Below are 13,128 nucleotides of genomic sequence, written 5' to 3' on the forward strand. Positions count from 1 at the left end.
TGTTCATGGGCGCATACTAAATTGTTAAAAGCTGTCAGTATCTCCAAAGAAAAGTTTCTTTAACTTTGAAAAACAAAACAAAAGGTTAGCAATATTTTAAGCAAAACATCAAGATTACTCCAGTCTCCTATTAGTTTAGTTCAAGCAGTTAATTCCTGTCCTGCTTGATATTAATGAAAATTTTGCCGGGTGTGGTGGCTCAAGCCTGTAATCCCAGCACTTTGGGAGGCCGAGACGGGCGGATCAGGAGGTCAGGAGATCGAGACCATCCTGGCTAACACGGTGAAACCCCGTCTCTACTAAAAAATACAAAAAACTAGCCGGGCGAGGTGGCGGGAGCCTGTAGTCCCAGCTACTTGGGAGGCTGAGGCAGGAGAATGGCGTAAACCCGGGGGGCGGAGCTTGCAGTGAGCTGAGATCCGGCCACTGCACTCCAGCCTGGGTGACAGAGCGAGACTCCGTCTCAAAAAAAAAAAAAAAAGAAAATTTTAGCTTTTCAAGAGTTCTGAACGTTCTTCTTCCATTCTGATGTTACAATTTCCAAAGTTATCAGAAACCTGCATTCAAGAGCACCTGTTAGACCTTTATAGCTGATCATAAAACCACCTTTTAAGGAGCGCCAAAATAAGACAACAATTGTATGGATGAGAAAAATGTTAGGGTAGCCATAGGTAAAGACACAATTGACAAGGATAGCTGTTACCTCTGTGGCACACAATAAGTTTAACATAACAATTATAATTATTACTGATAACGTACACTAAGATATATCAGAATTGTCAGAGTCTCCTATAACCTTGGAAAACATACCAATAACATATTATATAAATATAGATCAAAGAAAACCAAGTACCATTTTATATTTAGCAATGCTTCCTTGTATGATTTTATACCAAATAAGCTAAATTTTACCTTTATATTAGCGTGCTATGAATGTTAAACTCAATTTTAATAAAACCTTGTAGACATAGTTACCCGATTTTAATGTTTGACCATGAGGTAAGATTTTTAGACTCTTTTTAGCCCTTTATAATTTCTGTTAAATAACAGGTTAGTGCTTTAAGAGAAACCCGTTGTGCTTTTATTTTAATGCCTAATTTACAGAAAAGCTGGATGACACCCCTTCAATGTTTAGCCAACATGTTTACACACAGAATTTCCTTTACAATTAACCTTTCGAAACTTGCTTAAACCTTCAAAAACAATTCTTTAACCGTTTAATGTAGGTTAAAAATCCACGTTCTTATGCCTACCAAAATACACTTTTTACCAAAAGTTTATTTTCCTTATGCACCTCTTGCACATAAACTGTCTCTTTAATAGTTTTAAACACATGTTGCACTGTTAACTTTTAGCAACCTTTACCTTTGTTGAGAACCTTGGTAAGTGGGATTTTAATGATGTGCTAGGTGTAGAGCCTAGCACCTAGACAGAAACGCAGATAAGGTCCGGCTTAGCCCAGCATTTAACTCCATGTGTCCTAGGTTTTCCCTAGCTGCAAAGCAAGCAAATTGTGTAGCCAAGAGTTCTAGTGACATTTTATAAAGCACTCGGGAGACCTACTTACTTTTAAATTATACATTTCTTGCCTAAATTCCGCGTTACTGGGTTTTCTCACCCCAGACTCGACGTAGCGGTTATGGGGGTTTAGGGATGCCGACCTCGTCCCAGACTATTCGGCGTTGGCGGCGAGTCCGCGGACATTGCGCATGCGCGAGCCGGAAGCTGCCGCCCGCGGCGGAAGGGGCCGACCCAGGAGACTAAGGACTTGGATTGCTTAAGGACACCAGGCGGGCGCGACGACCTTCAGCCTCTCTCTCTGCAGCTTTGGCCCGTTCCTTTAACTTTCGTTCACTTGGGGCCGTTTGGCGTTTCCACGTGCCTTGGGCCCGCCCACTGCAGCCGCCATCTTGGAAACGGCCGCTGGTGCCTAGGTGAGCTGGTAGGACTTCCGGGTCGGGCCTCCAGTTGCCCGGGTAACGGGAGCAGAGTCTCGCTGGTGAGTTACTTAGTCTTTCATTCATAAGCGTAAAAAGAACTGAGTTCAGGTCGCAGGTGTCCTCCAGGGCGGACATTATCGTGTGCGCTGTAGTAACCTCTCATCGTGTGGAGTCGTTCAGTTAATGCGTATTGCTCCGGCGCGCTGCGTGACGCTAAGGAGCCTGAAGTCCGGGGTCCGATGCCCGCCTGGCTGTCCTGTGGCGGCGGGAGCGGTGTGTGTCGGACCGTAGGGCGGCCTCACGGCTAGTTTCAGGACTGTGGGGGCGGGGACGGTGCTTGTGTCTGTAGCGGTCGCCGGTGTCCTCGTGGTCCTCAGCAGGGTGCTGGTGGACAGCTCGCGCGAGGGCCCGGGAGTCTTGGAAACACTTTCCGGCGCGGTCTCGGGACTGAGCGCTGGGACCCGGACCGAACCAGCCGCGCTTGCCTCTGGAGCTGGACTAGCCGACTTTCATTAGGTCGAATAATGAACCTTATACTGCCCAAGTGCGGCATTAATACTGCCTGGACTTCTTGTCTCTTACTCATTTCTGTCCCCGTATATTTTAGAAGTAGATTTGTTTTATTTAATTTTTTATTTTTATTTATTTTTTTCTGTGACAGAGTCTCGCTCTGTCACCCAGGCTGGAGTGCAGTGGCGTGATCTCGTCTGACTGCAACCTCTGCCTCCTGAGTTCAAGCGATTCTCCTGCCTCAGCCTCCCGAGTAGCTGGTATTACAGTTGCCTGCCACCAGTCCCGGCTAATTTTTGTATTTTTAGTAGAGACGGGATTTCACCATGTTTGCCAGGCTGGGCTCGAACTCCTGACCTCAGCCCGCCTCGGGCTCCCAAAGTGCTGGGTTTACAGGCGTGAGCCACCATGCCCGGCCCTTATTTTGTTTTTATTTTTATTTTTATTTATGCATTTATTTTTTTTGAGACGGAGCCTCGCCCTGTCGCCCAGGATGGAGTGCAGTTGCGCGATCTCAGCTCACTGCAACCTCCCCCTCCCGGGTTCAGGCGATTCTCCTGCCTCAGCCTCCCAAGTAGCTGGGATTACAGGCGTGTGCCACCACACCCAGCTATTTTTTGTATTTTTAGTAGATTAAGCTGTAGTCACTAGGTCTGCAAGATAAAACTGTTTTAGAGGGACTGATAATAATGGGAATTCTGTAACTGTCGGGATCATGATTTAGCCTACAGTATAAACCTTTCATTTACAAAAACACTTGAGAGAAACAGTTTACCAAAATATACATTTGTATACTTAAAGGTACAAAGAACAGTGATTATCATATAACTGGAAAGTAAAAGAAATGTTTTTTATTTTAGATTGAGCATTTCCACAGAAATTACGGTTTTATTCTTTTTGAAAAAATAGAATTGTGTTTCAGAAAGAAGAAACTACAGTTTTAGCATGCAGAAAGGAAAAGGGAGAACAAGCCGGATCAGAAGACGAAAACTTTGCAGAAGTTCTGAACCAAGAGGAGGTACAGTTTTTGTTTTAGTGTCAGTGATGAAAAAAGAAATCCTTTTGTGATTGCTTGTTTGTTCATACATACCTTTTCTTTCTTTCTTTCTTTTTTTTTTTTTTTTTTCTGAGACGGATTCTTGCTCTGTTGTCCACGCTGGAGTGCAGTGGCATGATCTTGGCTCACTGTAACCTCCACTTCCCAGGTACAAGTGATTCTGTTGCCTCAGCCTCCCAAGTAGCTGGGACTACAGGCATGAGCCACCATGCTCGGCCTAACACATAGCTTTTCTCAAAGGCACACAGTGTTCAAAGAGTATCTTTCTTTTTTCTTTTTTTGGAGACAAGGTACACTCTGTTACCCAGATTGGAGTGCAGTGGCATGATCATGGCTCTCTACAGCCTTGAACTCCCAGGCTCAAGTGATCTCCTGCCTTAGCCTTCCTCCTGCCTCATCCTCCCAAGTACCTCAGACTACAGGTACATGCCACTCCATCCGGCTAATGTTTTTTTAAATTTCGTTTTGGCGACAGGGTCTCACTATGTTGCCCAGGCCAGTCTTGAACTCCTGGGCTCAAGTGGTCCTCCTGCCTTGGCCTCCCAAAGCACTGGGATTACAGGCATGAGTCACTGTGCCCAGCCCAAGGAGAATATTTCTTAAATAACACTCTTTTTAATGGTGCCATTGTATTCTTTTAGATCCTGGTGGGAATGTGAAGATATCCAACTCATTGTTTCAACTATCTTCTCTGGGGATGACTCCCAAGTTTCTTTTTCTGGTCTTGACCTTCAGTCACCTGTAAGATATCAGTGTTTGGATGTAAATTTATCACTTCAAATTCAGGGTAACCCTGTCTGAAGAAGATACTGTATCTTGTTTAATACAAAAGTACTTGGCCATCTGGAAAGTCCTATGTAAATCCAACTGAATATGGTACAAGATATGGATAAGTTCACTTTTTTTTTCTCTTACGGAGATCCAGTTGTTTGATCATCATTTATTGAAAAGACTAGCTTTTTCCACTGATTTGCCTTCACACTTTGTCAGAAATCAGTTGTTCATTTACATGTGGGCCTCTTCCAGTTTTCTGTGCTGTTTCATTGACCTATTTGTCTATCTTGACAATATCACAGAAATTTGATTACTGTAGCTTTAGAATAAGTTTTAAAATCAATCTTTCAAAGACATCGTGGCTATTCTAGGCTTTTTGCATTTCCATATGAATTTTGGGATCAGCTTGTTAATTCCTGTACAAAAGCCTGCTTGAATTTTGATTAGGATTACATTGAATGAATATAGTCATATGTTGCATAAGGATGTTTTGGTTGATGGATCACATGTACAGTGGTGGTCCTATTAGATTACAATACTGTATTTTTTTTTTTTTCTTAAGAGGTGGGGTCTTTCTATGTTGGCCAGGCTGGTCTCAAACTCCTGGCCTCAAGCAACCCTCCCGCCTTGGTCTCCCAAATGCTGGGAATACAGATGTGAGCCACTGCGCCTGGCCAATACTGTGTTTTTATTGTACCTTTTCTATGTTTAGATACACCAGGTCTTGCTATTGTGCAAGTCTGTCTGACACATTTCATCAGACATGTTCTTTTAAAAATGGTAATCTGATTATATAGTGGTTTTAATCACCATTTGTTCTCTCCTTGCCTGATAGTGAATGAGAGCCACAAGTCTGAATTTATAGAGCTAAGGAAGTGGCTGAAAGCTAGGAAGTTTCAAGATTCAAACTTAGCGCCTGCTTGTTTTCCAGGTAAGATCTAGCCTTCAGCTGTCCTGCCCTTTCCCACGCGAGAGCCAGGTAGACAGCAGGGGCCACTCTTGCAAGTGGGCCTCAGCAGATATTGTCCCTCAGCTGGTTTGCATGTGCTCCCCTTGGGTTGGAGGAGGAGCCCCTTCTGTGTGGCCAGTTAACTGCAGAGCTGTAGGCTTCAGCACTGAGCTGAGGTAGGTTGACATTCTCTTCCGGAACTTGTGCTCATTAGGGAGGTTAGGTTAACATTTTGCTGGGCGCAGTGGCTCATGTCTGTAATCCCAGCACTTTGGGAGGCTAAGGCAGGCAGATCACTTGAGCTCGGGAGTTTGAGACCAGCCTGGCCAAAATGACGAAATCCTGTCTCTACTAAAAGTCCAAAAGTTAGCCAGGCGCGGTGGTGTGCCCTGTAGTCCCAGCTACTCTAGAGGCTTAGGTGGGAGGATTGCTTGAGCCCGGGAGGTTGAGGCTGCAGAGAGCCATGATCATGCCCCTGCACTCCAACTTGGGCAATAGAGTGAGACCGTGTCTCAAAAAACTAACAAAAACCAAAAACCACTTTCTTCTGGAACATTCTGCACAGAAGTTGGGCAGCTTGCTCTGGGTGTGTGCCTGCATACATGGCCACTCCACTCTTCCCACAGGTGGGCAGGAGATAACCACAGGGAGGACCAAGATGCTCTTTACAAGGATTTGGAGTCTGCTGCAGCACAGAGATTGTGGTGCAATTAGGGCCCCAAAGTTCTACATCACAGGGCAGGCTGCACCTTACAGAAAAGTTAAGGCATGTGCCACACAATGCTCCCATTGTCCATTAGAATTATTACTCAAGTACCCGTTAGGTAATTGAACTTTGAGCAAATTAACTTCCTCATATACCCCACGCCAAGGCAAATGATTTCCCACTTGTGCCCCTTGCTGAGTGAGGTGATGTGTGTAAAGTTGTTTTCCATGAGTCAGTTACACATCATGACTTTGAACGAAAATGCTTGATTTGAGCCATTTTCTATTAGGGCCCCTTCTAGTTGATGGTCATGAACCATATTGTCAGCCTCTAACATAATGCTTGACTTTCTGTTTTTGTGTGTCAAAGATGGTCAGTAAAAGCCACACTCTTAGGTTATACTGAACAGAGTTCTTCCCCAGATGATCAAGAGAGTCAGTAGTGTCAGCGGTAGATTTGGCTGTGTCTAAGGCCTGCCCACATCTCAGGTGTCATTTGCCCTAAGAAGGATGGGTTTAAAATCATGAAGCAGGAATCAGCAGATGGTTTAGATGGAATACCTGAGAATAGGTTATCTGTTTGTAATTTGGAGCAGTAAAGAGTTCCTATTTTTAAAAGTGAGAACAACTTGCCCTGGCCCCAGCCCCAGATTTCAGGCAATGCAAGTGCAAAAGCACAGTGGCTTGGCAGTGACCTGAGCCTCGTGCTTACAGTTCTGGGGACAAGGAACTTTCTGTAAGTGCTTCATATAGTTTTTAGCTCTTAATCAGTGTATGATAGGAGGTAACATTTTTGGGCTTCAGTCAAAATGTATGAACTCTGGGGAATTCATCTTAGTTTGTGGAGGGGCATAGGAAATCTCCTAAGCAGGATTCCATCTTTAGACTCTCTTCTTTTCTGCCTTGGGAACTGACCCCAGCGTTTCCTTTCACCGCCAAAAGCGCTAGCCAGGTCAGGGCCTCCTATATAGATTGATGATAGTGGAAATTTTGAGGCTTTGAGACATTTGTAATAAGCTTTACTCTTACGAACTCCTAATGGCCACTTCTACTTTGCCTAATATATCCAATATGAAAATGAAAGTGAGTGTAGATTACTATATATTTTTTGATTATTAAACACGATCATGTAAATATAGGTTAAGGCTCTTCTAGATGTATTCCATAGACCAGCTTTTGTTTATATATATGTTTGGAGAGAATTTCCACTTAGATTAGCACGTAAGTTTTTGGAAGGATAACCACGTAGAAGAAAATCTTCCCATGAGCAATTGATTCTTTTTTTTTTTTTGAGACGGAGTCTTGCTCTGTCGCCGGGGCTAGAGTGCAGTGGCCGGATCTCAGCTCACTGCAAGCTCCGCCTCCCGGGTTTACACCATTCTCCTGCCTCAGCCTCTGGAGTAGCTGGGACTACAGGCGCCCGCCACCTCGCCCGGCTAGTTTTTTGTATTTTTAGTAGAGAAGGGGTTTCACCGTGTTAGCCAGGATGGTCTCGATCTCCTGACCTGATGATCTGCCCGTCTCAGCCTCCCAAAGTGCTGGGATTACAGGCTTGAGCCACCGCGCCCGGCTCCATTAGTAATTGATTCTAGGAGGAGTTCTGGCACACAGGGATGATTAACTCCACAAAGCGATACACAAAATCAGTGAAATATGTTATCAACACTAGAACCAGCTGTGTGAGCAGACAGTATCCTCCTGGGAGGGGAGATGAATTGGGACTCATCAAATCCAACTTGCTGGGAAACCTATAGAGGACTTGAGGCAGGAATTCCCACAATGAACCGGGAGCATCAAATCCAAGTTGTGGGAAACGGATGAAGACTTGAGGCAGGAGTTCCCACTGTGAGCCAGGAGCTCCCAGTAGTCCTGCATTGACTTGGCTGAATTATTTTCCCTCCTAGCTAAGAGAGGAAAGGTGAGGAATGATGAATTGGAGACATTAATGCTCTAGGCCTCTTATGATCATGTAATACCTATGCCTGCCAGAAAAGCTGTCATCTGAGCGTCCTTTCAATGTTCGTCTGACTGCTCCAGGAGCAGAAGCTTAGGCATGGAGGGAGAAACTTCTGGAAGTTGGTGGAGTATTAATGCAGCTGCTGAGGTTACTGTGGTGACTGTGCTCCAGCTGGAGCCTTGGCTCACAGGCAACTGCTGGAGCTGATCTACCCAGCTGAGCTCACCAGGTCATGGAGAGCCCATCTCATGGGTTACCTGATCAGAGAGGGGAGGATGTCTGCAGGCTTTGTGGGGACTTAAGTGGGGTTTACTGGCCAGCGGGCCAATCAAAGGGGTCTCAAGGTCTTTACTCCGGAGAGCTGAGTCTGGTAATGGGGATAAGTGGCCTGGGGCTCTAGCCTCAGAGGTTGGCTGGGCATTGGGAATAGCACCTTATTGGCCAGTAGGCCCCAGGGGAGAGAGTCCAGCCAAAGCTTCCTGCAAGAGGCCAGGAGTAGGTCTGTATCAAGTCCACGGTGGTCTTTAGGTCTCACCTCTGAAGCTGACTTTGCCCTTCAAGGATTATAACTCACTAGAGGTCAAGACATTTTCTGGAATAGCTTTCTGACTCCCTGTTTCTCCTTGGAATCAAAGACTGAGAGACATCCAGCTTCAGCCTTGTGTAATTTTGAAGTTCACATTTTTTTTTTTCCATAATGATACCTCTAGGGCCTTGAAGGCGTAGTAGGATTTACTCTCTGTGTCTTTGCTTTCCTAGGTACAGGAAGAGGGCTGATGAGCCAAACATCCCTGCAGGTGAGAACTTCCCTTTGATCCTTGAAACCCAGCGTAGATTTTGCCGCTTTGTTTTTGTGGTTCAAACGAAATGGATTAAAAAAATTTCAGACATACAGTCATTTCTTACTTACCTAATAGATATGTTTGAATATGGTTCTATCAACTAGGATTAAGTTTGTTGCAATGAAAGACAAGCCCAAACTTGAGGTGTTTAAGCAGCATGGAAATTTGTTTTGTTCTCACTCATAGAAACAAGCTTGGAGTAGGCTGACCCGAGCTGGTGGGGCAGTCCCATGGTCCGTGGAGGCCCCAACTCCTTCCAGCTCTCTCATGTCCTTAAGGGAACTGCATCCTCAGGTCAGGGTGCAGGTCTTGGAACTTGGGCAGCAGGAGAGAGCAAGGGGGTGAGGAAGGGCAGGCTTCCTCCCTTTAAGGAAATTCCAGTCCCTGTGTCCTTGACCAGTGACCAGGTACACAGCCCTAGCCAGCTGCAAGAGAGGAGAGCCGTGCTGGCCTTTCCCCAGCCACGTGCCCTCTAAGTAGGATTCTGTTAGTGAGGACGGGGCGAGAAGGCGTGTTGGGATAGGCAACTAGCAATCTCTGCCACAACACGTTATGTGTCAGATCATGTTTAAAGTATGCTGAGGCAGCTGCTGCTGTTTGTGAGGCAGTAGTGGTGCAGCAGGTAGAAACCAGAGCTAAGGGAGGCTGAGGCCTCGGGCTTGGGCCAGAGTTGCCTTCAGCTGCCTGGGAGTCCCAACCGGAGACCCCTCATACTCTTGGCTTCCGTTTCCTCCTCTACAAAATGAGGAAGTAAATGATGACCTCCAAGGTTTCTTTTCGTTCTTCTGATAGTATTTTAAAGATCTCTAATGCACGATTTTCTGTAAAGCTAGAAATTAATTTCTTCCTTTATTTAAAAATTGTCTTTTAAAAAATTCTTTATTTAAAACTCACACTCAGATGTGTACATACGTTTAGTCTAAGGAATGGTATCTTTTTTTTTTTTTTTTTAGTAGATAAAAAGTAATTTTTTTTTTTGAGACAGAGTCTTGCTTTGTTGCCCAGGTTGGAGTGCAGTAGCATGACCTTGGCTCCCTGCAACCTCCGTCTCCTGGGTTCAAGCAGTTCTCTTTCCTCAGCCTCCTGAATAGCTGAGATTACAGGTGTGTGCCATCAAGCCTAGCTAATTTTTTTGTATTTTTAGTAGAGACAAGGTTTCACTGTGTTGGCCAGGCTGGTCTTGAACTCCTGACCTCAGGATCCGCCTGCCTTGGCCTCCCAAAGTGTTGGGATTACAAGCATGAGCCACTATGCCTGGTCCAAAAGTAATTTTAATTGTTAAAAATGTTGTGCTAAAAAGATAAGTTTTTAAAATATTAAAGGAAAATATAATTTCTTTAAAATGCAAGCACAGTCAGCAAGGGAATTCAGGTTATGTTTCCCAAACAGGTAAAATCACAAACACAAGAAGTCCAATATATAAAGAATGGTATGTTTTAATGTTGTAATTCTATTACGCTTAATGTGTTAATGTTTTCATCATTTAAAATTTTTTAATTGTAAAATGTATGTAACATAAAACTTAACATCTTAACCATTTTTAAGTTCAGTAATATTGAGTACTTTCATATTGTTGTGCAATATTTTTATTTTTGGAGGAAAATGTAATTGACTTTATTCTGTAGCAGAATTTGGGGATGAGAAATGTCATGTATGCAGCAGTAACTACAGGTAGTTTTTGTTTAGGTCATGAAATAATTGGCAGTTGTTTCACATGTACATTCAAATGTGGTTGTTTTATCAAAAGTTTTTGAAAATTGAGACATATTTTACATATAGTGAAATGCACAGTGAAGTGTACAGTTTGCATTTTGATGATAAAGAGATTTACCCAAATGTTTTCTAACCATAAGATCATAGGATGTTGGAATGGGAAGTGACCATGGTGATCATCCAGCTTAATCTTGCTTTACAGATGAGGAAACCAGAAATTGATCCCGGAAGATTTTTTGGCTGAGATTTTTTTTTTCTTTCTTTTTTGAGAAGGAGTCACGCTCTGTCACCCAGGCCAGAGTGCAGTGGTGCAGTCTCCGCTGACTGCCATCTCTGCCTCCCGAGTTCAACTGATTCTCCTGCCTCAGCCTCCGGAGTAGCTGGGATTACAGTCGCCCGCCACCACGGTTGGCTAATTTTTGTACTTTTAGTAGAGATAGGGTTTCATCATGTTGGTCAGGCTGGTCTTGAACTCCTGGCCTCAAGCAATCCACCCGCCTAAGCCTCCCAAAGTGCTGGAATTACAGGCTTGAGCCACCATGCCCTGCCTTGGCTGAGATTTTTTACCAACTTAGATGCCAGTTAGAATTAAAGGAGGATCTCACATCTGGCTTCATCATGTTGTGTTTATTTAAACTATTTTCTGTTACTTTACATCGAATTTTTCTTCTATGGTTCTATCTTAGTGGGAGACACTGAAAACGATACTCTTGCAAGTGGTAGAATTCGATCCTTACTATGTTGGGCATGCTGGCCTTTCTTTAGCTGCTAGGCGTGGGTTATGTAGAGAGCCGACCATCGCCTAGCCACTTGGATTTCACTGAATACAATTTTTTGGGGGTAGTTTCTGAAGGGGGCTGCCCCTCTACACCTGTGGGTATTTCTCATCAGGAGGGATGAGAGACCGAGAAAAGAAATAAAACACAGAGACAAAATATAGAGAAAGAACAGTGGGCCCAGGGGACCGGCACACTCAGCATGCGAGGACCTGCACCAGCACCGGTCTCCGAGTTTCCTCAGTATTTACTGATGACTATTTTCACTATCTTGGCAAGGGGAGTGGGGCAGGAGAACAGGGTGAACAGGGCGATGGTGGGGAGAAGATCAGCAGGAAAACATGTGAGTAAAGGAATCTGCATCGTAAATAAGTTGAAGGGAAGGTACTGTGTCCGGATGTGTACATAGGCTAGGTTTGTTTCTCTTTACCCAAGCATCTCAGTATAGGAAAGAGTAACAGAGTAGTATTGCTGCCAGCATATCTCGCCTCCAGCCACAGGGTGGTTTTCTCCTATCTCAGAATAGAACGAATAGTCGGATTTACACTGAGACATTCTGTTCCCAGGGACATGCGGGAAACAGAGGCCTTCCTCTTTTACTAATCCTTCTTAGCACAGACCCTTTACAGGTGTTGGGCTGGGGGACGATAAGGTCTTTTCCTTCGCACAAGGCCATATGTCAGGCTGTCTCAGTGGGTGGAAGCCTTGGACAACACCCAGACTTCCTTGGGCAGAGGTCCCTACCGCTTTCCGCAGTGCATCGTGCCCCTGGTTAATAGAGAATGGAGAATGGCAATGACTTTTACCAAGCATGCTGTCTGCAAACATATTGTTAACAAGGCACATCCTGCACAGCCTTAAATCCCTTAAACCTTGATTCAATACAGCACATGTTTCTGTGAGCACAGGGTTGGGCCTAAAGTTACAGATTAACAACATCTCAAAGCAGAATGATTTTTCTTCGTACAGATCAAAATGGAGTTTCTTATGTCTTCCTTTTTCTACATAGACACAGTAACAGTCTGATGTCTCTTTCTTTTCCCCACAGTTTCTGTTTGTTTGCTATTGGTAGCACTATTTCCTGGCATAAGACAGTGAAGAAACAGGTGAAACCCTGTCTCTACTAAAAATACAAAAATTATCTGGGCATGATGGCAGGCACCTGTAGTCCCAGCTGCTCAGGAGGCTGAGGCAGGAGAATCGCTTGAACCTGGGAGGTGGAGGTTGCAGTGAGCTGAGATCGCACCACAGCTTTCTAGCCTGGGAGACAAGAGCAAAAAATATAAAAAAATAAAAAAAAATTTTTTTTATCATCTCAAAAAAATAAAAAAAGCTAAGAAACAGTATAATTTGAGTTGTCAACATGTTTCCACCACTCATTCTGGTGAAGGGTTGACTGCCTGTCAACGCTTTCATTTTTGTTGGGGTTGTGGAACCTGGCATTGGAGCAGCCTTATGTGCGTCTGCTGACTCTCAGAGTTGGGAGCGACTCCATTGGTGGCTTTTGGTTGAGTTATGGTGGGTTCTTGGTAGGTGACTGTGGGATCAAAGACTTTTTCAGACTCATACTCCTGGGTCCTTCCCAAAGCACAGGCATCCTCAACTTTGCTTTCCTTTTGGCCAGGAGGGACAGATGATTATTTCATTGCCTGAGAGTTGCCTGCTCACCACGGACACAGTGATTCGAAGCTACTTAGGGGCATACATTACTAAGTAAGTGACCACATACATGCTTACCTGGTGCAAGCGCTTCTCCTTAGTCTGTCATTGGCGAATATGTCCCTTGAGACATAATTCATTAATACCCAGTCCCTTTTAGAGCAGATAAATACCTGAAATGATGTGAAAAGTTTACTCTGTTCTAGAAAGTTTGTCCTCCCTCTTCCCCTCCCTCCCCCTCCCCTC

The 13,128-nt window shown here is 44.5% G+C and overlaps 1 protein-coding gene across 6 annotated transcripts in view; it reads left to right on the top strand.

The window, feature by feature from the left end:
• Nucleotides 1-1,603: 1,603 nt before the first annotated feature.
• Nucleotides 1,604-13,128, top strand: part of SETD4 (SET domain containing 4) — a 25,148-nt gene continuing 13,623 nt past the window's right edge. The window contains exons 1-5 of one of the 6 annotated variants that reach the window (XM_023191096.3): nt 1,604-1,999; nt 3,360-3,468; nt 5,117-5,212; nt 8,652-8,689; nt 12,848-12,936. In XM_023191096.3, coding sequence (XP_023046864.1) covers nt 3,396-3,468; nt 5,117-5,212; nt 8,652-8,689; nt 12,848-12,936 — 296 coding nt within the window. In that variant the 5' untranslated portion in view covers nt 1,604-1,999; nt 3,360-3,395. Of the gene's footprint in view, nt 2,000-3,359; nt 3,469-5,116; nt 5,213-8,651; nt 8,690-10,874; nt 12,330-12,545; nt 12,742-12,847; nt 12,937-13,128 lie in introns of those variants that run through there. The other 5 variants (XM_023191104.3, XM_023191112.3, XM_023191139.1 and 2 more) reach the window with 5 other exon arrangements.

The sequence above is a fragment of the Piliocolobus tephrosceles genome, chromosome 19, assembly GCF_002776525.5.
Source record: "Piliocolobus tephrosceles isolate RC106 chromosome 19, ASM277652v3, whole genome shotgun sequence".
Taxonomy (NCBI): domain Eukaryota; kingdom Metazoa; phylum Chordata; class Mammalia; order Primates; family Cercopithecidae; genus Piliocolobus; species Piliocolobus tephrosceles.